This window comes from Chanos chanos, chromosome 1, assembly GCF_902362185.1.
Source record: "Chanos chanos chromosome 1, fChaCha1.1, whole genome shotgun sequence".
NCBI classification, from domain to species: domain Eukaryota; kingdom Metazoa; phylum Chordata; class Actinopteri; order Gonorynchiformes; family Chanidae; genus Chanos; species Chanos chanos.
The window spans coordinates 36,570,872-36,597,883 of record NC_044495.1 but is presented as its reverse complement, the minus strand read 5'-3'; the positions used below and the strand labels follow the sequence as shown (position 1 = coordinate 36,597,883).

Genomic DNA, 27,012 nt, shown 5'->3' with positions numbered 1-27,012 from the left:
CATGTCTTTGCGTGAAGGTGGGAGCAGAGAGTCTTGCCTCATGGCCGGGTATACTACGTGGACCACAACACAAAGACCACCACCTGGGAGAGACCTCTTCCTCCAGGGTTAGTCTACTCTTCAATCTCTCTCTGTTCTCTGTCTATCTGTCTCTGTCTCTCTCTCTCTCTCAACCAGCTCTCTCCTCTACCCTCAATCTCTTGTGAGAAAGCCTTGAGTGCAGTGCATTTTGCGCATCTTTCAGCTGTCACCGTATTAACGATTGAGCTTCTCAGCTGCTCTCCTTTACTAACTCTCCAAAGCAGATTTTGGCCTGTGTTGGCAACAGCACATGTCCAGGACAGCTCTGGTCTCAGCCCTCAGGTTGATGGAGCTGTCCGTTAAACATGAAGAAGGGCCCAGATAAGGAAGTCCCGTCTATGGGTTCAGGACTGTGCGGTTCCCTAAGAGCCAAAGAGAGAGGGAGGGAATAAGAGTTTTGCCAGAGCGCTAGATTATATTCTAGAACTGCCCTCACTGCTGGACCTCAACCAAGCAACCCACGTATTCTCAAAGAATCATTATGTCTGTCGTTGGAAAACTTTTTTTTTTTTTTTTTTTAGCCCACTGTGTTTACAGATATTTACACGCGGCCGTGATCAGTGGGTGAGCTGACAGACGGGGCCATAATGATGGTTTTCTTTTCTCTCTGCTGCCCCGTTGTGTCTATGCCACTGTTCTCAGATAACAGATAAAACTTCCTCCTCGTTGTCGTGACAAACCACAGATGTTTTTCGTACCTGTTTAAGTTAGTTCGATCACGCAATGATATTATGTCTTTTTACTCTACTGCAGTTCAAATAAAATTCTGTGCGTGTTAGCATTTCTCCGCTACGTCGACTACAAATTAATCACCTCGAGGTGTTTTATTTGTGTAGCCCCCCCCCCTTTTTTTTTTAATAATCGATTTTGCTCTTCGCTTTTTTCCCCACTTGCTCTTTGTCGTTTCAAGGAGTTTCTTTTTTTCTTCTTCTTTTTTTTTTTTTTTTTTTTTTTTAAAGTAAAGGTCACTCTCCACCCTATCTCAGTTTTTCCGCTGGAGCAAACACGGAGTCGTTTTTTCAGGAGAACAAAAAGCCTTTCTTTAGCAGCACGCGCTCCGCGGTAGGCCCACGCAAAGCTCAATTAGCACTACACAGTGTGCTAACTCTCCAGCTGTCGCTGGGTCGGCCGACCGAGGCCCGTCTGTTCTTTGTTAGCCCTTGCCGCGGTGGCTAAACCAGCGACTCCAGGCTGACGATAAAGGCTCGTGTGCCCACGCATAAACGGGACTCCTCCGGGGGGGGGGGGGCAGTGTAACAGCTCTCAGGTTTTCCCAACCTCTGTGTGTTGTGGGGGCACCCTGTGCTGAGGGAGAGAGAGATGTTACCGGTGTGGCCGAAGGGTTAAAGGTTTTGTAGGGAAGTCGGACTTTGGCTATGTAAGTGTGTCAGCTCAGCTCAGCAAAGTCAACTGTTTTCTCTTCCAAATTCTGCACTGCTTAAATCAGAGTTATGAGAATAGACGCGGCCCCCACACACACCAGATCAGGCTCATGTTTGAATACCCAGCGCATGTAGTCATGCAGAAACTGTGTTTGACTATGTGTATGATCACGTAATCTCCTAGCTTCTCTTGTGTCTGGCTTTCATGTTTGAAGCGGAATAAAGCACGTTTGTACACGGGGGATTTGGTACGTTTGGGATGTAACAACATTCTCTCTTCATCGCTCTCTCTCTCTCTCTCTCTCTCCCTCCCTGTCTCTCTCATCCTCTCCATCTTGCCATAGATGGGAGAAGCGGGTGGACCAGCGAGGCAGGTTCTATTACGTGGACCACAACACCAGAACCACCACCTGGCAAAGGCCCACGCCTGAGTCTGTGAGAAACTACGAGCAGTGGCAGTCACAGCGCAGCCAGCTTCAGGGAGCCATGCACCAGTTCAATCAGAGATACCTCTACCAGGTGCGTGCGTACGTGTGTGTGTGTGTGTCCAGTATCTGTTTCCCGTGCCTGAGTAATATGGTGTGTTTGTAATTCTGAGTCTATTTCTGTGTGTGCTTTGTCCTCTCTGCCTTATTGTTAATCATCCCTTTCCCTGTCAGTGCAAACAAAGCCCTCACCAAAGTATTTTTCCACTTGTTATGCTTGGGACTGCCTACAACCTGCACTATTGCACAAACCCATGGAGCGCATTAAGTTCACTGCTCTGCTGGGTACAGAGAGGGTTGTCCCTCATACACTTCTGGAACAAGAATAACAAACTATTTCAGAAAATGGGCGTTGTGATGCAATTACCAAAAACGAGCATAAGTGTCCCCATTTTGGCCTATTTAAATCTCCACCCCTGTACCTGCTCCACCCGTCTCACCAGAGCTTACGTGAATAGCCTCCACCTCTTCAAGAAGGGTAGAGCCAGCGTCTGCTTCACCCTCGAGAAAGAGCCGGCCACTGAAACGACATTCTGTCTCGCTGATAACTCAGGCTGGCTCTTGGAACACCTCCCGAGCTGATAGCCAGCTGCTATTTTTGGATGTCTTGTGTGAAAGTGAACAGAGTCCAGGGAAATCACACGCATGTACACACACACACACACATACACACACACACACACACAGAGCCCTGTTAGACCTCTGGGAGATTTCACGTCATCCCCCAAAAGAGGAGGGAAAGATAAGAGCAGGCTCATTGGCTGCAGTGATGGAGATGTGACTCATTAGTATGGTGATAGTAAACCAAGAGGTGACTTGACCCAGGGCAGGCATGTACCAGTGAGGTCGCTGAACGATTTCACCTCGTTCTAGTATTTATATATGAACACCCATGTCCTGCATCCTGTCCTTACTGATTACATATCTAAATGGAGCTGACAAATGAAAACCTCTTGATAAGCATACTTCACAGAGTTGATGTCTGTGGCTAGTTCATTAGAGGTAGAGCTTTGTTTTCAGTGGAAAGGACAAAAGGGAAGGAGGCAGTGTAAGATTATTGGAACAAGACCCACTGTGTAAAACCAGTTTTTGTCCTTTTGGTTTTTTCTGTGGATTTAGTGCATGGTGTGGTGTTAGTGGGTGTCAGTTATGTGTTACCATCGTTCTGTGGAGTTTATTTTTAACGTGTGCCATTATGTCAGTAATAAACCCAATTGTTTGAATGCAAACATAGTAATACTCCTCACTGGAGGAGGCGGGGGGGGGGGGGGGGGGGGGGGCTAGATTTATCTCACTGTCACATGTCTAAGCAAAAAAATGTGACACCTGACTCCAAAATTACACCAGAGTCAGTGTATTCTTGTACACACACACACACATTTGTACTTGTTCTCACTGACTCAGCACACCCACTTGAAAGAATATGATGTGCATTTTGTCTCACATATATGCCTATGGCCAATGTCCACCTCCCTAAATACCTCTGGACAAGGGCAAGCAACAAACACACACACACACACACACACACACACACACACACACACACAAATGCATATGCAAACACACACACAGAATAGTTTTGTGCGTGCACATTTGTGTGGTAATTGCAGATCGTTACGGAGTCCTAAGAGAGCAGTCCCAGAGTCATTAACTGCTGTTTCCGGCTTTCCGTCCAGAAAGAACTCACCCATCCCCCATCTCTGTCTCTACTTTCTCTCTCTCTCTCTCTCTCTCTCCCTCTCTCTCTCTCTCCATATCCCTTTTCCCTGTCCACTCTCAGTAGAACTTGAGCACACATGAGGTCTCTGTGGCCAAACGTGACCAGGGCCTCCGAACACACTCTCCAAACGCGCTACACCTCAACACCATTCATCATTTACCTGCCCAGTGTGAACTCAGTGCTCCCAGGCAGCCAGGTTTCCACACACAGTCTCTCTCTCTCTGTCTCTCTGTCAGTAGCCTTGTATCTGTGTTTCTCTGGTAGCCATGTTTCTCTGAGCTCTGCTTTCTCTGCTTTAACAAGTCTGTCTTTGTTAAGTTTCCGCTTTTACATTTGCATTTGCTCCACTTGGCTATGCACGGCATATATTTTTTTTCTTTTTCTCGTTGCAAGATTTTAGTGTTACAGTCAGGTAGATTGAAGTGTCAGTGAATGTGGAATTGAGCTATGGCAGCATCAGAAGGAAGAATGCTAATAGACTGATAAGAATTTGAGCACTGTCAAAAATAAATCAGAATTTAACGTGCTAGTTGAAGTCGAGCCAGTTCAGCTGTCTCTCCACCATGCTTCCCTTATGGGTGTCTTTCTTGTTTCTTATTCACTGCTTCTTTCCTGTTTTCTTTCTCTGTCTCTCACTCCCTCTTTCCTGTTTTCTCCCTCTTTCCCTCACCCTTGGAAGGAGCTTGTGAAGAGCTAAATGCCCAGGGCAGAGAGAGAGAGAGAGAAAGAGAGAGACAGAGACAGAGAGAGAGAGAGAGAGAGAGAGAGAGATGATGTCATTCCCTTTTCTTTCATTTTTTCTACCTTTTTTAGTCATAGAAACTGAAGAGGGTGGGTCCCGTAGACAGGCTATTGAGTGAGTGACACACACACACACTCTCACAGACACACACATGCACACGCGCACACACTTTCTCTCTCTCTCGTACACACACGCGCGCACACCCACACAAAACACGCAGTTTCCCTCGAGTTTCATCACCCAGTCCGACTCTTCCTCTCGTCCCTCACAGTCCTCCTCCTGCCTCTCCTCCGTCCGTTTCCCACCGTGCCGTCGTTTCGGTCAGCATACGTCTGTGCGTCGTGAAACTGCCGTTGTGTGAGTCCACCCTGGATGAATAACCCGGCGCCTCACACTCATCTTGAGTGTACATCCCGCCCCTGTGTCCTTCACTCAGCTCAGACGAGGGGAATAGGAGGCAGAAATGAGGAAAATGAGTGAAATGTATCATGTCTGTGTAGAATAAGCAGTGATGGTTATCAGATGTTGCCTGTTGGCAATTCAAAGCCGTGTAAATGCAAAAAAAAAAGAGAGAGAGAGAGAGAAGAACGAGTTATGCGTACTAACCAAGAGCGGAGAAGTTTTGCCATCGTGGTTTCAATGGACATTTACCGTTAATTGCAGATATAGTGATTTGAATGAAACAGAGGAGGAAAGAAAGGACAAAACACAAAGGATGTTTATAACATGAGCAGCATTCACTGTAACAGTGATGATGTGGAGTTTAGTCACTTGTGGCCCAGATGGTGATCTTTAAGTCTAAATTTGATGGTTGGTCTCAAAAAAGCCATTTAAATGTATTTGCTCTGAAGAAAAAAAAAGGGGGGGGGGGTTTGATGGAATTGGAGTTCTACCAACAACATCTACTGGCGTACATGCAAACACACCATTACACAACCAGAGGTTTTTGGTTTTTTTTAAGCATACATGGAAGTCTCAGTTCTTTGTCATATGTTTCTTCCTGTACCATTTGGCCATCTGAAGTCAATGCGGTCACACATGCGATGGTGCTTAGTTGCCATACACAAATATATAAACTTTTTCCATCCCAAGAAAAAACATGTGTGTTTCCACACACAAACAGACTAACGTGTGTGTGTGTTCACAGACTGAGTAAACAGTGCAGTGGTTCCAGTGCAGGACTGAATAAAGGTGCTTTTGTCATGAGGGGGAGGGAGGAGGGGGTGACCGGGGGGAAGTGGAGGGGGGAGTCTGGAACCAGGATGAATGTTCCCTTAGTTTGCGCAGACATAGCACCTCCCTGCCTACTTTCACAGCAGCACTAGAAGAGGAGGAGGTGGAGGAACAGAGAGAGGGATGGTTGGAATAAGGAGGGGAGAGAGAGAGAGAGAGAGAGTGAGAGTGAGAGTGAGAGTGGAGGTAGTGGTAGTTGGTGGTTGGGAGGGGGGGGTTTGGAGGTAGGAGGCGAGGTGGAGCTACAGAATCAGACTCCTGTGAGCTCATTGGAACAGCGTGTCAAGTCGTTCTTTTTTTTTCTTTTTTTTTTTTTCCTCTCCCTCCTCCTCCCACCAAAGCGTGTAGTTTTTGGAAGGCATACGAGCGGCATCTCTCTGCCTTTGTCAGTCCCCTGGACCCGCGGCTGCAGGAGAGAGGTCTCCTCTACGTTTTCTCCAGCTTTTCTAGAGTCACCACCGTCAACCACTGAGAGGAGAGGAAAAAAAAAATCTCCGCACGCACACACACACACACACACTCGTACGATCTGCACGAGACCGCTGTTTGCCTCGACCAGCCTCAGCCTCTTTGCCACTTCTGCCTCATTGAAATCTCCAGCTGCCTGTGTGTACGTGTGCTTCCTTCTGTTTTTGTTTGTTTTTGAGGGTATTTTTCTCGGTTTTTGTATTCTGTTTTTTTTTTTTTTCTTTCATTCTCACTGTGGTGTGAGAAGGAGCCGTGCAGACAGAAGGGAAGGAAGAGTTTTGCAAGCAGAAGAGAGAGACAAAGTCTGAAGAAAGGAGAGTAGAAGAAAAGAGAGGACACTGTGTCTTAACTGGAGACGTATATTCTCACTCTTTCTCCTCTCTCTCTCTCTCTTTCTCATTCTGTTTCACAGTCATCTGGCGCTCCGGTGGAAAATGACCCTCTTGGTGCTCTTCCACCTGGCTGGGGTAAGTTGTCTTCTCACACCTGTACACACACACACACAAATACACACACCCCCACACACACATATTTACTCTCATCAGAGGCCCTATCTTTCATCAGTGCTGGTAGCAGTAATGGTTGTAATTATCCGTAGCTCAGGGAACTTCTGGGAGTGACTACAAGAGATTACATTAATTGACGTGATCAGTCTTTTCAAAGGGGTTCAGTCGGCAGACTTTTCTTTGGCCTGCTCCCTGTCGCTGTGTTCTCTACTCCCCTGACTATCTCTCTCACTCTCCTGTCTTTAAAACGGCACAGTGTAGTTTTCTCAGCTGTTTGGTCACAATCATTCTCCTTTTTTTCATCATAAAACATCAGCAAACTTCAAGCGGGTCTTCATCTTTCAGAATCTGTTGTTACCCTTTGACTTGGTGTTCAGTCTTGTTCCCGTTTAAGTAAATGTGTAATATGTAAGTATTCTATATCTGTTTTGTCAGTGGTGCAGATATGTTATTAGTTTTGTCACTCACCTCCTTTCAAACGCAGCCATATGCAAAAACGTCTCTCACACACACACACACACACACACACACACACACTCTCATATGTGTACACACATACGTACTCTGACCATGATTTCTTTTCAATAAGATGTGGGTTTTCAAGTAAAAACCTCCATTATGTAAGGGACTTAATTTTAGAGGAGTCTCTTGTTTCATGTAGTGCTGTAGTGCCTCTGTGGTCTTTCCCTTCTTTTTTTTTTTTCTTTGAAAGAGAGTGAGTGAGAGAAAGAGGGAGAGGGAGATGAAATGAAACAAAAAAAAAGTTTTCTGAAGTAGAGGAGAGAGAAAAGGGGAAGCTGGATGTTAAGAGGAGCGCTGGAGAGAGACAGCATTGGATGAAGAAGGAGAGGGAGAGAGTGAAAACTGAAGGAAAGAGAAAAAGAGATTGGGGCTGGTTAGAACTGCAATGTAAGGACTACTGTTCCAGAGCTCTCCGCACACGCGTGCTAATGAGAACAAGATGTGGGACAGAGAGAGAGAAAGAGAAAGAAAGAAAGAAAGAAAGATGGAGGATAAGGGATGGGGAGGGTTGCTGGATGTTGAGGGGGGGTGTATGTGTGTGTGGGGGGGGGGGGGGGGGGGGGGGCGGAGTAGGTGTGCCGGGGGTACCAACTATGGTCGGAAAATCAATGGGTCAGAACACTTCACAGTCACAAAGGCCATTTGTGGGCGAAACTTTAGATGATTGCCATATTATTTATGAAAACACTTAATTTGATGTTTATATTGTGTTGTTGCATCTTAGAACATGAGCTTAGTCAGCAGAAACACTCTGTTCATTTTGCTGACCTGCGCGTTTTTTGTTTTTTTTTGTTTTTGTTTTTCATCTTTCACAACCTCTCACCCATCTTCCCCAGCTCACCTATCTTTCACGACATCTCACCCACCTTCTCCAGCTCTGTCTTTCCCTCTTCATCTTTCCTCGTCTTCAGTCCCTCCTTCCCTCCTCTCCCAGAGGGTTTGGGCTCTTTTGTGAGGAAGGCTGAGGTGGATTGTCTGAAGGTATTTTGATACAGGCGCCAGCGAAATGCCACACGAATGCGTCAGTTTTCTATCAGTACCGCTACAATTTAGCCTGCCTTTCTCTTTTCCTCCCAACCACTCCTCTCCTCCTCTCTCACTCTTCTCTTTCTTTTCACCATTTGGTTTTTTTTTTGTTTGTTTTACTTCAAATTCACTCTCTTGTCAAGGAAGTCATCGTCCCTGAGTTTAACTGAAAAGTGAAAAACGGCATCGTTTTGATGTTAGTGTTCCCAAATGCGGACTTTAAAGAAATACTGAAGCTTTTGCTAGAATATAATAGGGATATGGATCCAAAACCTCAAGACTCAAGTCTCGTTTAAGGAAGAGAATTCTCCTTTTATAATCCTAAGGACATTTACTGTATGGGCAGTTATTGAATTGAATTGTCGCGTTACTCATCCAGCGTCTGATAATGTTCTTTGGTTCCTCTTCTCTCAGTCATACACTTTTACCTCTCTCCTCACAGAGAAACGCCAGGACAATGGGAGGGTCTATTTTGTCAACCACAACACACGGACCACACAGTGGGAGGACCCGAGAACCCAAGGGTGAGTCTGCCAGTCTGTCAAACTCAGGTCTGCCATGATATTAACACCCCGCTCCCAGCAATGCCGCTGAGCTGAAATTCATCCATACACGCCCATACGCACATGCATGAAGTAAGAAATTCGTCCACATACACACACACACGCCCATACGCACATACATACAGGGAGAAACTCATCTATATATTCACCCTTTACACACATACATACAGTTAGAAATTAGTCTATATACACACACCCATACACATATACATGAGGTGAGAAATTCATCTGTGCACTCACCCATACACACATACATACAGTGAGAATAGCATGGGTGGCACCTCAAAGACCTCAAAACATCAGCCAACAGCTTTTGGTGAACTTACAAAAGTTCAGCCCCCTGAGCTCCCTGATTGGCTGTCGAGACTCACCCAATAGTGGGCTGTTCGAATACGTCAAACACGAGAATGTACGTGTCATAATTACATAATTGCACTTTTTTGAATGGTTTTTAAAATGATTCAGATTCTTTCCCAGAGTTTAAGGCAAAATGGTAGAGCTTTACGTATCTGACTATGATTACGACTGACTGCACAGTCTAACACCGAGTGGGTTTTTTTTTTTTTTTTTGACAAAGGTCTGCATGGACCTTTGAATGGGGGGGGGGAAACCCAGAGCTTATCCTTTTGGCCCAAACCCATCAACTAAAAGTGTATTTTTTGTTTGTTTGTTTGTTTGTTTGTTCATATATGTTTAACATAGTGTTGTGTTTCCTTCATATGCACATTTGAACACTAAGTTAACTCAACAATTCATATTTTTTTTGTCACGATTCTGAGCTGATCCTCTGATCAGATGTAGACGTAACCCTCCCCATAGAGAAAAGGTCAGTTTTTATGTGTTGGTCGGTGGGAGAGCTTTTTTTTTTTTTTTTTTTTTTTTTTCTTTAAACGCCCGTCTCCCCGTTTCAGGATGATCCAGGAGCCACCCCTGCCTCCAGGCTGGGAGATGAAATACACAGCGGAGGGCGTGCGCTATTTTGTGGACCACAACTCTCGTACGACCACCTTTAAAGACCCGCGGCCAGGCTTTGAGACAGGGTAAATGAGACACAGTCCTCTAGAGTGCAGGCCCACTAAGCTTCTCTTCCCACTCTCACATGAGACTGCATGACCTTATTCTCCATCTGTATTTTGTTTTTGTTTTTCCTTTTTTTTGTTTTTTTGGGTTGTTGTTGTTGGTTTTTTTTATGTTTTTTTCTTCCTGTTGTTATTTTTTTTAATTTTTTTTGAGGGGATTAAGCATGTATTTGGTTGGCTGGATAAGAAATTGAATGAAATTGGAACAATGTTTCTTCCCTTTTGGAAGCACGCACAGAGGAACTAACCAATATGAACAGTTTGTTTGGACCCACTTAGTTCCCTGTCTCCTTGATCATATTGTATCAGAGAGGATGTGCAGATCTTCTTTCTGTAGCCGATCAAATTCACCACACAAACTTACATAGTGAGACTGGTATTTCCTACACCTACAGAAGCAGTTATATAGGATTCTTATGGTCACTGTAATTATTTATGCTCAGTTCTGCTATCATTCATATTTCAAATATCTGCCTTAGTGATGTAAACATCCTGAACCAATGCAGTATATGCCTGGCTTCAGCCCCCTGAGCAGTGTATCGCCAGAACTCTCTCTCTCTTTCTCCCTCTCTCTCTCTCTCTCTCTCTTTCTCTTTCTCTCTCTCTCTCTCTCCTCTTTCTCTCGGTTTTCTCCTGCACTGACGAAGCACGTATTCCATGTGTCTGTAGTGAAGTGTTGAGGCTTGTACTAACACAGCTGCGTCGAATGGCACAGTTCTCTAGCAAGACAGAACCCAAGCTGCACTTTCCTACTGAGTCTCAGACCTCAATGCCTCCTCACTGGACCAGACCATACACTGCTCGTCCCCAGTGTGTACAGCTCACTGCCAAAGCCCACCGGAGGCTGCCTCGGTCCCCACTGTGCAGCTGCATGCTGGGGCCCATCTAGATCACAAGTATCCCCACTGTGCAGCTGCGTGCTGGGCCCCATTTAGGTCATCAGAGTCCCCACAGCGCAGTTTCATTCTAAACCTCTCTCGGATCATGAGAGTCCCCACTGTGCAGCTTTTTGGCACTTACGCTGACGTGCCAAGGCCCACTTTGGTCACAACAGTCCCTGCCGTGCAGCTCCATGCCAGGGCCCTGTCTAGCTCACCCCTGGTCCCCACTGCATAGCTGGAGTCAGTCCCGCAGTCCTCTAAATGTTTGTGCGGGACAGCACTGTGACGACTTCTCTCCGATTAATACCGTTCACTCAATGTCTCTTGTCTGTTCTCTGATTGGAGTTTTTTTTTGTCACGTTTTGGAGAACAGCTGGAAACCCCCCTTTCACTCTCTGTCTCTCTCTAGGTCTCGACAGGGAGGGTCACCAGGGGCTTATGACCGCAGTTTCAGGTGGAAGTACCACCAGTTCCGCTTCTTGTGCCATGTAAATGCTTCCACTTTCCTCTCTCGTTCTGGTCACATTACACATCTAACGTTGCCTTACTGTCTCACTCTCTCACCGTCATTGTCTCTCACTCTCTTTCTCTGTCCCCGTAGTCCAATGCCTTACCAAGCCATGTGAAGATTTCTGTGTCCAGACAAACCCTGTTTGAAGACTCATTCCAACAGGTGAGGGAGGGTTATCTCACACAACACAGCGATATTAACCCGACATTTACTGCACAGTGTACTAACACTCTCTGTCTCTCTCTCTCTCTCTCTGCCTTCCCACCCCTCTGCGTCTTTGTCTGGTCAGATCATGAACATGAAGCCCTACGACCTGCGCAGAAGGCTCTACATCATCATGAGAGGAGAGGAAGGCCTGGACTACGGTGGCATTGCCAGGCAAGTCTCTGAGTTTCCTCTTTTCCTCTTCTCCTTTTTCTCCAATCATCGTAACTTAAAGATTCATTCATTTTATCCTGAATCTCCCACGTCTGCCCTCATCTCTCATCCTCGCGTCTCCGTAGTAATGCTGGGTGTCGGCGGGTGTCATTAATCATAATCGTTGGTTGGTGTTAGTTTATGTCTGCTACGCTCATCTCGTCTGGTGCTTGGACTCCGGGCGTCGTTTGTCCCTTCCTCCCTCCCTCCTCACGTCTTCTTCATCCTCATCATCCTCCTCCTCCTCCTCCTCCTCCTCCTCCTCGTGGTGTGTGTGTGTGTCTTTGTCTCTGGTGTCGCGTCAGTGGTTTTACCCTATGGTAGGTTACATCATGCTGTTCTACCACAGGGTAGAACCACGGACGGGATGTCTGGAGGTGTCTGCACTGCCCTCCCCCCACCGGGTGGCGCTGCTCCCCCCAGCCTGCCAGCTAAGGGTCAGGGGCATGGTGGTGGCCGGGGCTTCATTCTGTACATTTGTGTCATTTGATACCTTGTGTTTGTGGCGTGTGTACGTATGTGTGTAGTGTGTGTGCTGTGTGCATATGAGTATGTGTGTGTTTGTGGTGTGTGTGTGTGTGTGTTTGTGCTGTGTGCTTATGAGTGTGCGGGTGCGCGTCTGCTGTTTGTGAGAGGACAGTTATCTGTGAGTGGATCAGTGATGTAGAGCTCATTGCTACAGCTGTCAGTGGGGCATTTTTCATTCGAGTCCACTCAAATGGCCTGGCACCATCATCTGCTTACACTCAGCTTATTCAAGACTTATTTAACCAAAAGAGTCATCACCCACAAATACACATCTCAATATGTCTGTGCGCAGGAATTTTGTGTTTTAGAAAAAGATTCTAGAAAGCTCAGCGCCTCCCCTTCCCCAAATTTAAATACCCAAACTCCAAATGCCTTAGACTGGCTTCATCTTTCTCAGGCCATTTGAGCATGTGTGAAAACTGCCTCATTACCATTGTTTGCATTTAATTCATTAGTGAAATCACACCCCTTTACGTTTCTCCATGGAGCAGTTATTTGCGTTTGTGTATTTTTATTTGTTCTCACTGGCTTTTTGTTTACTCCCATAAGTGGATTTTGTTGTCACCTCTCTCATGTTTATTTAAACTGTGTTTGATTATTTTTGGTTTATGTGTTTTATTTTGATTTGTTGGTGTCGTTAATGTAGTCATGCTACCCTTAGCCGATCATGACTGTCCACTGTCTTTTTGTTTTGCTTTGTCTACTGTTTTTCTATTGATGTGTGTATGTACAGTACATATATGTACATATATTTTTATGTCCACATTTGTCAAAATGAGATTATCGTGACATTCTAAAGTTTACTGTCTTTTTTAAACACACATGTTTGTGATGAAGTCATTTAAGGTATAGAGTTGTGACTGTCTAGTTTACTTCAGCTTGCATCATACTCTTCCTGTGGAGTTTACTTTTTGTGCCCATTGTTTTTTCATATACCACAGTTTACAGAAATGTATTCCACAGAACTGTTGGTTTATCTTCACCATGCTTTCTGGAACTACACATGTTCATTAGCTTGAGTACACAGATTTGAATTTCCATACGAAACCATATGCAATCAACAAAGATGGCATTTGTGTATTTCTGTGTAATCATAGTGCCAAAGTAACCGTGCTCCTGTTCTCGCTCCCCGTCTCTCTCTCTCTCTCTTTCTCTCCCTCTCTCTCCCTCTCTCTCTTTCCATCACAGAGAGTGGTTCTTCCTCCTGTCTCATGAAGTCCTGAACCCCATGTACTGTCTGTTTGAATACGCTGGCAAGAACAACTACTGTCTCCAAATCAACCCTGCCTCCTCCATCAACCCTGACCACCTTACCTATTTCCGCTTCATTGGCCGATTCATCGCCATGGTGAGAATCCTCAACCAGTTGATGTGCTTGGCCTGCCAGTAACATATGCATTAACAGAAGTGAGGGAAACACTAGCTGCACGTTTAGAAAGTGATGTCAGTTTGGTCATCCTGAGTTACACAGCGGCATGACCTGAAAACATGAATCAGTAACAAAAAAAGAAAAAAGGGGAACGTTAGTTTAAAGGTATTGTGTGTGTGTGTGTGTGTGTGCGTGTGTGCGCGTGTGGCTTTTTACACACACATGTACTGTGTTATAAGCTGGAGCTCCTAGGGGAGCGTGTTTCTGATCTAGTGAATAGCTGCTTTATGCTGGGAGCCCTCCCCGCTCCCACTCCGTCTCCCTGCCAGTCTCAACTCTCTCTGGGACAGTGTCCAGAACATACTGGCCCCAAAACCAACAGTGCCCCTTTCCCTCCCCCCACCCCACCCCACCCCTCCTCAGCTTCACTATGACCTCACTGCCGCACCCAGCCCACACCCGCCAAGACAGGGCCTATATTTAGTCTGCACACGCACTTCTCATACACCCCTTATAAAGATGCTAGTCTTCTCTCACTCCTTCCCTCCCTCCCTCACTCCCTCCTTTACTCTGCCTCCCTCTCTCTCTTTCTCCCCCCCCCTCTCTCTCTCTCTGTCATTCTCTCCCTCACTCCCTCACTCCCTCCTTTACTCTGCCTCCGTCTCTCTCTTTCTCCCCCCCCCCCCTCTCTCTCTGTCATTCTCTCCCTCCCTCCCATGCTCCTTTTGCCCATGTAACCACACTGCCTCACTTCCTCAGGTTCCCACTTTCCACCTCTTCTTTTCACTCTTCTCCTTCCTGTCCTCTCTCTCTCTCTCTCTCTCTTTCACTTTTCTCCCATGCACTTCTCACACGTATACCCTCACTCTCTCCTCAGTTAGTCTCATCCGCACCTTCCAGTTTTTGGTCTGTTCTTTTTACATCATCTTCCTGTTTTCTCTCTCTCCCTCTCTCTGTCTCTGTCTGTGGTGTTGAGAGGAGAGGAGCGGTCCAGTGTGCTCTGACTGAACAGACTGTGACTCACTCACTTAGAGATTGTCTGTGTTGTTCTTGGACAGCTGAGCTCTTACACTAAACAGTCTGCCTCTCAGCCTCCTCTCCTCCATTCCTCTGGCTCTGTCTTTTCTCTCTCGCTCTCCTCGTGTTGTGTGTGTGTGTGCGTGCGTGCGCGCGTGAGTGTGTGTATACGTGCGCGTGTTTGCGTGTGTGTAAATGCCATGGGGGTTCTCACAGTGAGAAGAAAAAGAAAGCAAGAAAAGGAATAGAAAAGGAAAACATTTTGCATGAACAGGGCAGTAGGGTTAAGAGGTTGAGTGAAAAGATGAAGGCAGAGAAAGGAATGAATGGAGTGGAGGTGGCTGTATTTGTTTGACTGACTGTTATTCCGTTCCTTTCTAGGCCTTGTACCATGGCAAGTTTATCGACACTGGCTTCACTCTACCCTTTTACAAACGCATGCTGAATAAGAAACCCACCCTTAAAGACCTGGAGTCCATTGACCCAGAGTTTTATAACTCCATCATGTGGGTCAAGTAAGTGCCACTCTTCTTCTGTGTGTGTGTGTGTGTGTCTCTTTATGTGGTGTGAAAATGAACTGAGTCTTGCCATGATGATGGGGAATTATAGTACATTTGACAGTGATATTTGAAGAGTCATAATATGCCTAAGTTTAATAAACGTACAGTAATGTTGGGTGATGTCAGACTGGTGTTTTTGTTCCATTATGGGTTTTGTATGAAGTCTGTGAGATTTGTAGATGAGTGTGTGTGTGTATGTGTGAATCCTCAGAGAGAACAATCTGGAAGAGTGCGGCGTGGAGCTCTATTTCGCTCAGGACATGGAGATCCTGGGCAAGGTCAGCACCCATCAGCTGAAAGACAACGGAGAGAATGAGTTAGTCACAGAGGAGAACAAGGAAGAGTACATCAGGTAAACCAGCCCCTTTTCCTCCTCCTTTTAACAGCTGTGTGTGTGTGTGTGCGTGTGTGTATGTGTCTGCATTCTTTCTCTGAACATCCTTCTCAAGACTGTCTGTATGTGAGTTTTGAAGTCTGTTTCTCTCTCTCTGTCCCAGTCTTCTGACGGATTGGCGTTTTACGCGGGGAGTGGAGGAGCAGACTAAGGCCTTTCTAGATGGCTTTAATGAAGTGGTTCCCCTGGAGTGGCTGCGTTACTTTGATGAGAAAGAGCTTGAGGTAGGCGGAGCTTACAGAGCAGCTGATTAAATCATCTTACTTCTGAAGAATTTTGAATCACAAATGTATTATCAGCCCTCTGTCCCAGTAAAGATTGTCTCGGGTTTTTTTTGTACATCTTAAAATGGTATTTTAGAGTGTTTTTGACCCATTCGCTCGCCCATTCACTGCAGTTGTTACGAGTCTTACAACTAAGAGTAAACTCCCTGTCATGGCGCGGCTGAGACTCAGATGTACGTGTGTGAGTGTGAGTGTGTGCTGTGGTTCTGCGGTACAGAGCAGGGCTTTAGCCAAGTGCTCCTGCTGGACTGTAACGGTATTGCCCTCCTCTCTCTCTCTCTCTTTCTCTCTCTCTCTCTCTCTCTCTCTCTCTCTCCCAGTTAATGCTGTGTGGAATGCAGGAGATTGATCTCAGCGATTGGCAGAAAAACACCATTTATCGTCATTACACCAAGAACAGCAAGCAAATCCAATGGTTTTGGCAGGTACTAGAGCTTAAATATTACACTGTATGTGTGTGCGTGTCTGTCTGTCTGTCTGTCTCTGTCTGTCTGCCTGTGTTAATAAGTGACTGTTCATTGTGACATCTCCAGGTGGTGAAAGATATGGACAATGAGAAACGGATTCGCCTGCTTCAATTTGTCACAGGAACCTGCAGGCTGCCAGTGGGAGGCTTTTCCGAACTCATTGGTATGACTCATTTTTCACTCCCTTCATGTTCTCCTGTCTAATCCTCTCATATTATTCACTCATCAGTGTCAATATAACACGTCCACATCACCTCTCTCACCCAGGGAGTAACGGCCCACAGAAATTCTGCATAGACAAAGTGGGCAAGGAGACGTGGCTGCCAAGAAGTCATACCTGGTGAGTCTGAATATTTCTCTGGCCTCTAACACCTGGTCACCTAGTTAGTTCCTGCTGTTATTTTCTCTGCTTTCTGGACCCTTTTGTTCATTCACATCTTCTTTGTCCCTTCGCCCCCTCTCTCTCACTCACTCACACAGCTTCAATCGCCTAGACCTACCACCCTACAGGAACCTGGAGCAACTCAGAGAGAAACTGCTCTTCGCAATCGAGGAGACGGAGGGATTCGGACAGGAGTGAGAGAGAGAGGAGAGGAGTGAGGGATTCAGACAGGAGAGGAGAGGAGTTAGAACAGGGAGGATATGTTAGAGTTGGCTGACAGTCAATGAGAGAGAACACAGTGACCAAAAGCATCACCAGTGGTGTCCTAAAGTCTGATAAACCTGAACACCTCAATACTCCTGCTGTTAACTTCTGCTGTTGAGGGGAGCACTGTTTGAGAGGGTGGGAAGCCAGGGCTGTGGAGAGGACCAGTGCAAGGTTTCGGAGAGGGAGAGGCAGTTGTTTGTGGAGGCACGTGCCTTGGGGAGGAAGGGTGTCCTGTCCCTCACAGAGGGTTTTTTGTTTTTTTTTTGTAGCTACTCAACTCCAAATCTTTTCTGCTGTTCTAGAGCAGCATAAATTCCTATATTAAGTTCCAGAAATTCACCAGAAACATTATGTGCGCAAGAAATAAAAATACAATTTTAAATTCTACAGCAAATTGCTGCAACGGCACACTTAATGCATCTGTATCTGTAGTGTATGGGAGAAAAGCTGTTTGTAAAGTGTGTGTGTGTGTGTGTGTGTGTGTGTGTGTGTGTGTGTGTGTGTGTGTGTGTGAGAATGTTTTTTGTGAGAGATGAAAAGAGAGAGAATGAATGAGAGATTGAGAAAGATTGAGAGAGCGACTCAAAAGAGGATACTTTTGGTAAGAAGTGATTTTTAGTTCTTGTTTTTTTCTGTTAATTGTGATCCTGTGTCATACTGTACATAGCTGAAATAATAAGAGAAAGAACGTAAATCATGGAGAGTGAACTAATGAGGAGCTGTATAAAAGAATTCCATGATTAAAACCATGTATGTAGATATTTGGTGTTTGTCTTTTTTCAGCTGCCTTCATTAATGATGGTCCTGACTTGGAAAAATTATATTTATTAAAGTGAAATTTCATCTAAGGTACACAGTTTGGATTATAAAGAAATATCAGTACTCTACAACTTGGACACTCACAAGTTACTCCTGTGTTTTCTATTGCATGTCCAGTAGGGGGCAACAAAGGTTTCTGAATGCAGCATTTATGGCTGGTAACGGTTTGAGGTTCATGGAAGCTTTGATCTTCAGCAATATTACAATGTTGTTCCCACAGCCTACATGTCATTCTATGCAAACAAGACATGAATGTGGGTTTTAATTTTTAAACATCCTCATTACACACAGCGTCCTTACACAACCAATGGGTGTGACGCCGTACTATAGCAAGCCTGTGAAAGAATCACATGTAAGCAGAAAGCATTACCACATGAACCACAGAACTGCAGAAGAACTAGTCTGTCAAAACGATTATAACCAGTTTGAAGATCTGATTTGTTTGGGTAATAGTAATACATTAGCATGTACGGTTTTAACTGTTCAGTATAACAGACATTAATTTTCTCAGATACCTTTTGACCTATTAAAGAAAATATATACATTGTCGTATCTGGTTTCAGGCCTGTAGACACTCTGTCAGCAATTCTTATTACTGTGTAGTAGAGCTATGACAATTGACACGGTCTTAAGTATTAAGACCAATCCCCTCTGTACAGTCAGGGGTCAGTAGTCTGTGCAGAGGGGCCTCTGACACACTGAGCCTGGACCCTTGACCTCTGGGCTGTGGTCTTCCCTGGCACGATGAGAAGACCGGCTGGAAACTCCCAATGTTCCACGGCTTTTAACAGGTGTCCGATTCCCCCGGAGCGGTTTTTCTTATCCTTTTCCTTCTATCCCCATAGCCTGTCCTAAGTACTGTCAAATTTTGGTTTTACACAGCTTTATCTGCCTTATCAAGTGAAAACTCTGACCTTGTGTTATTCAGAATATCAGAATATCACAACGAATATCATTTGACCAGTACATTTGGTTCTACAAGGGCAACTTCATGTACAAACTGACCCAAAATGTCCATGACTTCTTAGATTCTTCTTATATTCAACATGATAGAATTTGCAGTGGAGGAGGGAGTCTTGGTGCTGAATTCACTTTCATACCTAAAACACTTTTAAAGAATATCATTTCATAGAATATTCCTGTAGACATTTGGAGCTGATCCAGAGGATTACTATTTTCTGTATCCACCCTAATGTCCTTAAGCAATCAAACACGTGGGTTTACTTTACATACAGTTCCTACACTAATGTCCTTAAAACAAATATTCAGATGCATTCGTTTACTTACCTATGGTTCCCTTCCTCCCTCAGCACATGCAATGCAGTGTTGTCTCCACAGAGGTGTTACTGTAACCACAGAGTTAATAAAGGTCGGATACTGTCTAGACGCAATTGTGTTTGACCAGCTAATAAACTTTGGAAAAGGTGACAGAGAACAACTCTACAGAGTGAAACTCATTCTCTTATGTATAGACTGGGATCCTGTATAACTATCAAGGTGAATGACACGGCCGCAGGGCCAAACGATTACCATTGTCATGGCAACATGTATCTTGGAGAGCATCTGGGTTCAGACTGTTCTGTGTATGTAAATGTCACCTCTGTTGCTGCTTTTCCTGTAAACAAAATTCAACTTCTTTGAGTTCAAACTGCATCTCCTTATTTCTTACACCATACGATATTGGAGTAACTATGATCCTTCCTGTTTGCATTTTTACATACACATTAAATGACCAGTGTGTTACGAGTCTAAATGTCTTCTTAGGGACTGATGAAACATACACTTTAACCTGGAATCCCCAAACATCCTCACACAGCTTGATGATGGTCTTCATGACGCTGATGTTTATCCTTCACTGTTCTTGTGAGGAGGGGCTCAGCAGGAAGTGATATTAGAACCAGACCCGGTACTAGGCTGGTCTATTTATTTTTGTCTATTTGTTTTGTTACACTGTCAGGTTTAATGTAATCAGATCTCCTGATAGCATGAGAAGAAATAACATGAATGATGACAAGTGGAGAAGAACAGAAGAATAAAATGACAATGACAAAGCTTTTGGCATCTTCCTACAATTTTATACCAATCAATCAGAACCAAAGTAAAAGAAAAGCAATGTCCAGAGAAATGTTTAAAAAGAAATCTGTTACTCAGAGTGCTTTTGTGATTGGCTGAGCATTTCTAGGCGGGGCCCCTATCATGATCTGAAATATAGTGATTGTTTTCATTTAAAATGAATTCTGTCATATTTTAATTCTAAAATTATTTATATAATTCTATTGTTTGTAGAATTAAAATTAAAAACCATATTATAGGTTCTTTCGTTGTTCTGCTTTTAAAATACTGTATTCCAAAGGATTACACTAAAGGGTAGGTAATTATGATTAGAATGTGTCTGGAGCCTGTTGTTTCTTAGAAGTCTGATCCTGATGAATCAGGGAGAAATGTGTTTCCTAGTTTTCTTTCTCTGTGATCCTTTTGTTACTGAATACAAGTTGTTCTTATCATATTTTTGGCATTGGAAAGGTGAAATTGATCTTTTGCCCCTTCAAAGGTTCATTTCATTTGCTTAACCATAAAAAGACAATTAGAGACAAGATACATTTCTTCATTTCAAACGAACACCTATTCAAATGTGCCTTAACAATACATGGAATACAATTAAAAAAAACTCTCAAAAGGTACATGTCTGAGTCAGAGACATGAACATTTTGCTACATTTTCACAAGAATCACCTATTTTAACTATCTATTAATATATAAAATAGAAAAAGACTGTCAGAAATTGGTCAAAGTCTGAACATTTTGCTCACTTTTCTTAACGGATGACTAATGGGGACTCATAACGTAAAACAGAAGCTCTTAGACGTCTATACGTACAACTGTTAAGGACTTGACACAGAACGCCCACTAGTGGATATTCTTTCGTGGATGCACTTGACGGAGCTTTTACTTTGAAACCTGATTTCCTGATTTCCTCCTCAATCAGCAATAACGTAAGCGCTTGTTTCCGTACAGTTGTTTTGAGAGCAAGACTATAACTACGGATATCCTAAACAGATGCTTTGTAAAAATGAAAAACAGTTAGTGAAAGCAAAACAAGAGGTGGAAAGTTAAACGTTGAACATGCGGTTTTAAACGTCGAGTTAGAGAGGCCACGTGCAAATGTTCTGCGTTGGTTGTCTAATGCTATCTGAACATTCATAGTGCTCTTAAAAGTCGCTATTCTAACATGCTTTGAAACTGTTCCCTCGTACTGTAAACCATACAGTATAAGTATGTGGACTCCTGATGAAATAGCTCAGTTGTGTTATGACCACTTCAATACGTTGCCGAAAAAGGGGAAGCCAGACCCGGGCAGAGAGTGGACGCTCTTGGCCGCAGTGGTCATGGTTACCGAACTCTCAGGTGGAGAAAAAGGTGTGTCGAAGAGAATTTTTCTCCTTAAATTTGTATGTGGGTGTGACTCGAAGTCAAAGAATAAATTCAGTTTCCGTAATTTGAATTGTTAAGAGCTCCATCTTTTCAGAATAATATATTTTTTTTTATCATTTATGTCCTCAGCTGAGAAATCAGTGATATCTTTAGGAACTGGCACCAAGTGCATTGGACGTTCTACTATGAGTCCAAAGGGTAAATATAGCCCAGTTTTGCAAACACATCCATAACATAATGTCATGACAAAATGCTTGCATACTGTAAATACTCATCTATTTTTAAAAGTGGCCTTGCTTTGAAAAACAGACTCTTCAGCAAATGCAGCGCCATTTTAGACTTCTTTCTAAAATACATAATAAGAGAAACCTTTTATACATAGGCGATATACTTAATGACAGCCACGCGGAAGTTATCGCTCGGCGGGGCTGTGTCAGGTGAGAGTGCGTGCGTGTGTGTGTATAACCGTATATGTGTGTGCGCTTGTGTGTGACTGTGTGTGTGTGAGTGTGTGTGACTACGTGAGTGTGCTTGCATGTTTTGCATATGGTATGTCAGTTTATACGCCAATTCGCAAATTATGTGCACATTATTTGAACCAATGTTTTACTAGCACATGTTGAACCAGCTCAAGTGGATTTGCAGCTCTTAAGTCTCCTCCTGGAGAGATAAGTCTGCTTTTATCCATTTGAAAGTTAACCTTTCTTTAACACATTTGAATTGGTGTGTTATCACTTGTTGCACACCACATCACGAGTTAGAGTCCTCGTTGTGTTCACCAAGTTTACTTGGCCTCACACAACCTCGAACACCCTCCCTAAATAATCTCAGGGCCCTCCCAAAGCCTTGTGTAAGAACTGTTAGAGAGGCGTTGCAGGACATGTAAGATAACTGCCATGTGTACTGGCTGATACGTGAATTGCTCGTTCCCGTTGCTCAGGTACCTGACAGAAGAGCTGCGACGGGCAGTGCGTGGAGAGGGCAGTCAGGTTTTCTGTCGAAGTGAACACACAGGCAAATGGAAAGTCCAGCCTGGTGTTTCCTTCCTCTTCTTCACCAGTCATACCCCGTGTGAGTTCTAGCATTTTGTCACACTTTAAAAAACGAGCGCTTGATTGTAAATAATATGATTATAATTGATCAGTTCTGACTGGTAGCAAAGGCTCTGTTATGTGCTCATTATAAGCATAATCCACCAAACAAACTGTAATCTTTGCTACACCCCTCCTCAAGTTTTACACTATTACTACTATTACTACTACTACTACTACTACCACTGATAAGACTGGGTGTTGTGGGAGACATTCAGTGTAAGGGTATGGATGTATTGTGTGTATTTCTATTCAAATATTTGAATAGAGATCTCTGGAACTCAACGTTTCATAGAATTGTTTGAACATAACATTCCATCAATAACTACTTTAAAAAATATGTCTGACTACCTGCAACTCATTTTGAAAACAGTTGAATTTCCTTTCCCTTCACAAAAGCCATTAGATTTTTAAATTAAAAATTAAAATGTAAAAATCAGTGGACATGAAAAAAGCATGGAAGTGACTCCCCAAAATTTTTATTGTACAGACTCTAAGCAAATGTTTGATTTACTTTCACTTGTTTGGTGTATTTCCATTTGTACTGCATTACTTCAAAAGATTGCTTAAAGTAGGTTTTTTTGTTTGTTTGTTTGTTTGTTTTTCAAATTACTTACTTGTCTTTAAATACACCCAGATTACAAATCATTCTACAAATTACAAATTGATTAATTCCAAATATATTTTATACAGCATTTTTGGTACATTAGCATTGAAATTTTGTAAAAAAAAAAAAAAAGCTTTAATTTAGAATATGTTTGTGATCTACTTTGAGCTACTCAGACTAGAACGTATCCTGTATTGCATTTTCAAGCACCACTTTATTTTGTCCAGGTGTTCGCTGAAACTTTTTTCCAGTTATGGTCACGGTGGTGTCAAAGTTTGTGTCATGTGTGTGTGCAGGTGGTGATGCCTCCATCATACCCATGACTTCCAGTCTGTCACAGCCCTGCCACCCAGTAGCGACCAATGACAGTCACCATGGCACTGGTTATGTTCAGGCCAGAGAGGGCCTGAAACGGCATGCAGAGTGTCAGGAAGAAGGGACCAACAAGCGTCTAAGGGGGCAGAACAAGGCAGCAGAGGAGGGAAAGGTAGAGAGCGGCCAACCTGTGGCCAACTTGGACCAGGAGGAAAATGCTGAGATGTCCCAGCTTCCAGACGTCCACCGCACGGGGGCTAAGAGTGTTCCTGGGGGTCCTGTTGACCCTCATCTCCCCGGGGCGGGTTACCACAGTGTCGGCCTGCTGCGGGTCAAACCTGGCAGGGGTGAACCTACTCTCTCCCTGTCCTGCAGTGATAAGCTGGCACGGTGGACCGTGCTAGGCTTCCAAGGTGCACTTCTCTCTCATTACCTGGAGGGGGCGATCTACTTTGATGCTGTTGTGACAGGGAAATGCCCCTATAGCCAAGATGCAATGAAGAGGGCACTTATCACCAGGTGATTCCTTCTCCCTCATACCTTCCAATCCATTCCCACAAAAATCACCACACTGAAACTTTATGACCTCATTTAAGGCATTAGATGAAAAATATATGTTTTTTACAGAAACATGATCTGACATACAGGACTGACATCATTCCCACTCCAAAATATCAGCTTAGTGTCAACTATAGGTTTTCAAATGTAAAAAATATATGGAAAAAAATTCAAGATATCATGAATATTTTGTTTTATCTTCTTCTCTTTAACATGGGTTGTCCAATAAAGAACACAGTTCTTTTGTTGTACAGAACCCTCAGGTCATTTTACTATATAAACAAGTTATCTATGGAGGTTTACCACCTGGAATATGAGAACTCAGGACCTCAGGGCTACACTAAGTCAACCAACAAGACAGTTAAGATGCATGCTTGGTGGTTCTCGCGGTTGTGTAATGGTCTGGCACAGTTTAGATCGATAGACAGACAGATAAACTTCTTAAGAATGATTCGTGCTTGTGAAGGCACTATAATTTGATAAAAATCGGAAAATAAATGTGAGGCTTCTTTATTTGTTCAATCTCTTCCCTGATCCTCATGAAATCTAAGACATTTGGCTGTTCCTGTTGAATTGTTGCATTATGTTACTTGATTTTTAATTGTAGAGTTTCCCTCCTCTATGATGATTCACACCAGATAAAATAGTGAAATATGATCATCAGAGTATTATGACAAACAGCCAAGTTTGTACTGTCATTGTTTTCAAGATGACTTTGTGTCTACAGTGCACTTGACAACATGACAGTCCATGTTTTATGGCAGAAAGTAAACTATAGTGTCTACACGTCAACACGCACACTGTTCGTAATCTCAATTCAATGTTTGAGCTAAGATAACATCCTTTGTCCAAAATGTTGTTTAAAAATTGAAAGTACATATCAGGGCTCGTACAAATCAGCGTCTATTCAGGATCTCCCTAGGATGTTGATTGGCTGAATGAGGTATGTTTGTGTAGGGTTGGAGCGAAAGCCTAAACACTTTGCAAGTCTTCAGAGAGAGGCTTGTCTGCCATATGCACTGATGACTGAGTGTGTGGTGGTGCCACTGTAAGTGTCAGAGTTATTGGTATAATAGTGCTGAACACTGACCTTGTCTTTTTTTCCTAAAATCATATTCCCCCTTTCTCTCTCTCTCTCTCTCTCGCTCTCTCTCTCTCTCTGTCTCTCTCTCTCCCTCCCTCCCCCTTTTTAGGTGTGAGAAAGTAACAGGGCTGCCCCATGGTTTTTCACTGCACCCTCCTAAGCTGTTGCAGTCCAATTTGGAGTTTGTGCACAGCCACACCCTGACTCAGCGTTGCCATCACAGCGTCCAGGGAAAAATCTCACCATGTGGTGCAGGTCCACCATCTCTTTATGATCTGTTCTACTTCATTTTTTCCCCCTCATTTTGCCTTGTCTGTAGTTTTCAATGAGGAGTGAGACTCTACCTTAACACCTCCATGACTAGTAACTCCCACGTGCCCACCTGTCTGTATCACCAGTGCTTTTCTTCATTGTTTCATACTGAGGCCATTTTGTGTCTTTTAGCCATATGCTGGTGTGCTGTTTTGAACCAGCCACTGGATGTCACTGCAAATGGCTATAAGCAGGGAGTGACCAAGAAGGCTATGGGGACACCACAGTCCAGGTGGGCAAGTTCCACAGAGCAAAATCATCTTGAACTGACGTGAAACACAATTATCCTGTTTCTTTATATCTTCTCACGTAGTTGAAGAGCCTTGGGTATAATTTTTTTTTTTGACTGGCTGTTGTTGCTTTTTTTTTTTTTTCAATTCAGGTCTTTCATAAGTAAAGTGGAGCTATTTCACCTGTTTTTGGATTTAATAGCAGCAACTCCTAACTCGCAAATCCCAGGAACTCTCAGGTGAGGTGTTGCATAAACTTCTCCATGGTAGTCGCCCAAAAACACTCTCCGTTCTTTCCACTGCATTTGTTTCCTCATTACTCTTGTCCCATGACTCTAGATTACTTATTGGTGAATGCTTTTGGATTGTCATCTCATGAGGCCATTTAAATAACCTCATACACATAGCGGTTTCAGATGGCCTGTGCACACAACAATAAATAGCAGACTAACAATAAATACTAAAGGTAAACAGAAGTGTCAACAGTTAAAATGTGAAAAGAACAAATGTTCTGTTTGTTCTCTCGTCCTCCCTCCCTTGTTCATACTCAAAATCCCGTCATTTTATGGTCCCATATGGTAAACTGTGAGCGCCGTCGCCATGGAGATGAATGGACGCATAATATGTCGGTATTGTTCAGATGGGGCACAGTATCCTCCTTCTCTCAGGGGAACAGAGGGCTTCTGTTTTGTACCTTTCGTCTCTACAACCTGATCCGCCCCACCCCACCCCACCCCACTCCACCCTACCTTACCTCCCCTGCCCCTCCACATCCCATGAGGAATCCACTGCCGAGCTGCCGTGGCAACTCATAATGGGAAGATTTAGACAAGGAGAAGTGAGGAAGTTGCTGGCTCTCCTGGGCCGATATTGCGTAACAACAGCATCTGCGATCGATTTATATGTGACACAAACAGTCTCAGCAGGATCTCTTTATTTTGCTGTCATCATTCAGATTCAGGAAATTAAAGTGAATATGCGTGGGTGGGACCATTTCCAACCAGATGGAACTAGGCATGAATCTAAAATACAGATATTGTGATATGAAAGAAAAGTCAGACAATGGTTCCTTGTCTCATGTGTCTTATTTCCATTCAGATACTACAGTTGTTTTTGTTATATTATGCCTAATAAGAATTGAGATTGTGGTGTAGATATTAATGTTTTGCGTTCCTTGTTTTGTTCTTCACTGGCATGGAATTTCACATCAAAGAGGGAAGCAGCTTAAGTCGTACTGGGACTACAAGGAGGCAGCTGAAGTGTACCAACAGGCCTGGCTGCAGTTGCGTTCTCAGGTTTTCACTTTGTGGCTGCGCAGTCCCAGAGAGCTACTGCTGTTTGACTGAACCTCCGAATGTCGCTACACTCCCCGACAAAAAAAGGCTAGCTCTAGCACCCTGGTGTTAGACAGCTGTGCTGCTTCAGATAGCATGACTTTCTTGAGTTATCTTTCAAGACATATCATGATATGTGAATGGGGAGTGAAGGACGTTTGCCAACTAGGTAAAAAGCAGACACACAAAACCAATGTCAAAATAATATCTAACTTCAGATGCCGACAGCTTGTGTAAGCTGAGACAGTCTTTGTGCCTGCGTTGCAGACTTTGTCTATACTGTCGGAACAAAACGACACACCAACCGTTGCTTGATTTCCATTTTTTGATAAGAGACAAACAGTGTA

At 43.9% G+C, this 27,012-nt stretch overlaps 2 protein-coding genes across 2 annotated transcripts in view; both read left to right on the top strand.

Moving 5' to 3' along the window:
* The window catches only part of wwp2 (WW domain containing E3 ubiquitin protein ligase 2), a 28,326-nt gene extending 10,968 nt beyond the window's left edge, over positions 1-17,358 (top strand). The window contains exons 9-24 of the mRNA XM_030774069.1: positions 18-107; positions 1,808-1,982; positions 6,524-6,578; positions 8,608-8,689; positions 9,640-9,768; positions 11,098-11,176; positions 11,290-11,361; positions 11,489-11,581; positions 13,337-13,492; positions 14,912-15,045; positions 15,302-15,442; positions 15,588-15,708; positions 16,089-16,193; positions 16,302-16,398; positions 16,503-16,575; positions 16,716-17,358. Coding sequence (XP_030629929.1) covers positions 18-107; positions 1,808-1,982; positions 6,524-6,578; positions 8,608-8,689; positions 9,640-9,768; positions 11,098-11,176; positions 11,290-11,361; positions 11,489-11,581; positions 13,337-13,492; positions 14,912-15,045; positions 15,302-15,442; positions 15,588-15,708; positions 16,089-16,193; positions 16,302-16,398; positions 16,503-16,575; positions 16,716-16,815 — 1,702 coding nt within the window. The 3' untranslated portion in view covers positions 16,816-17,358. The remainder of the gene's footprint in view (positions 1-17; positions 108-1,807; positions 1,983-6,523; positions 6,579-8,607; positions 8,690-9,639; positions 9,769-11,097; positions 11,177-11,289; positions 11,362-11,488; positions 11,582-13,336; positions 13,493-14,911; positions 15,046-15,301; positions 15,443-15,587; positions 15,709-16,088; positions 16,194-16,301; positions 16,399-16,502; positions 16,576-16,715) is intronic.
* Positions 17,359-20,977: 3,619 nt separating this feature from the next.
* adat1 (adenosine deaminase tRNA specific 1) lies at positions 20,978-26,953 on the top strand. Its single transcript, XM_030779059.1, has 9 exons — positions 20,978-21,119; positions 21,264-21,332; positions 21,517-21,571; positions 22,075-22,205; positions 23,129-23,666; positions 24,899-25,044; positions 25,234-25,333; positions 25,484-25,570; positions 26,545-26,953. Exons 1-9 carry the CDS (start codon positions 20,978-20,980, stop codon positions 26,675-26,677), a joined length of 1,401 nt encoding a protein of 466 aa, XP_030634919.1. The 3' UTR covers positions 26,678-26,953.
* The last annotated feature ends 59 nt before the right edge of the window (positions 26,954-27,012 follow it).

Excerpts from the sequence above, each read along its gene's own strand:
- adat1 (XM_030779059.1), top strand. The coding sequence starts at position 20,978 with ATGTGGACTCCTGATGAAATAGCTCAGTTGTGTTATGACCACTTCAAT. Across the intron at positions 21,120-21,263 it reads ACTCTCAGGTGGAGAAAAAG|CTGAGAAATCAGTGATATCT; the intron begins GTGTGTCGAAGA and ends TTATGTCCTCAG. Across the intron at positions 25,571-26,544 it reads CAAATCCCAGGAACTCTCAG|AGGGAAGCAGCTTAAGTCGT; the intron begins GTGAGGTGTTGC and ends TTCACATCAAAG.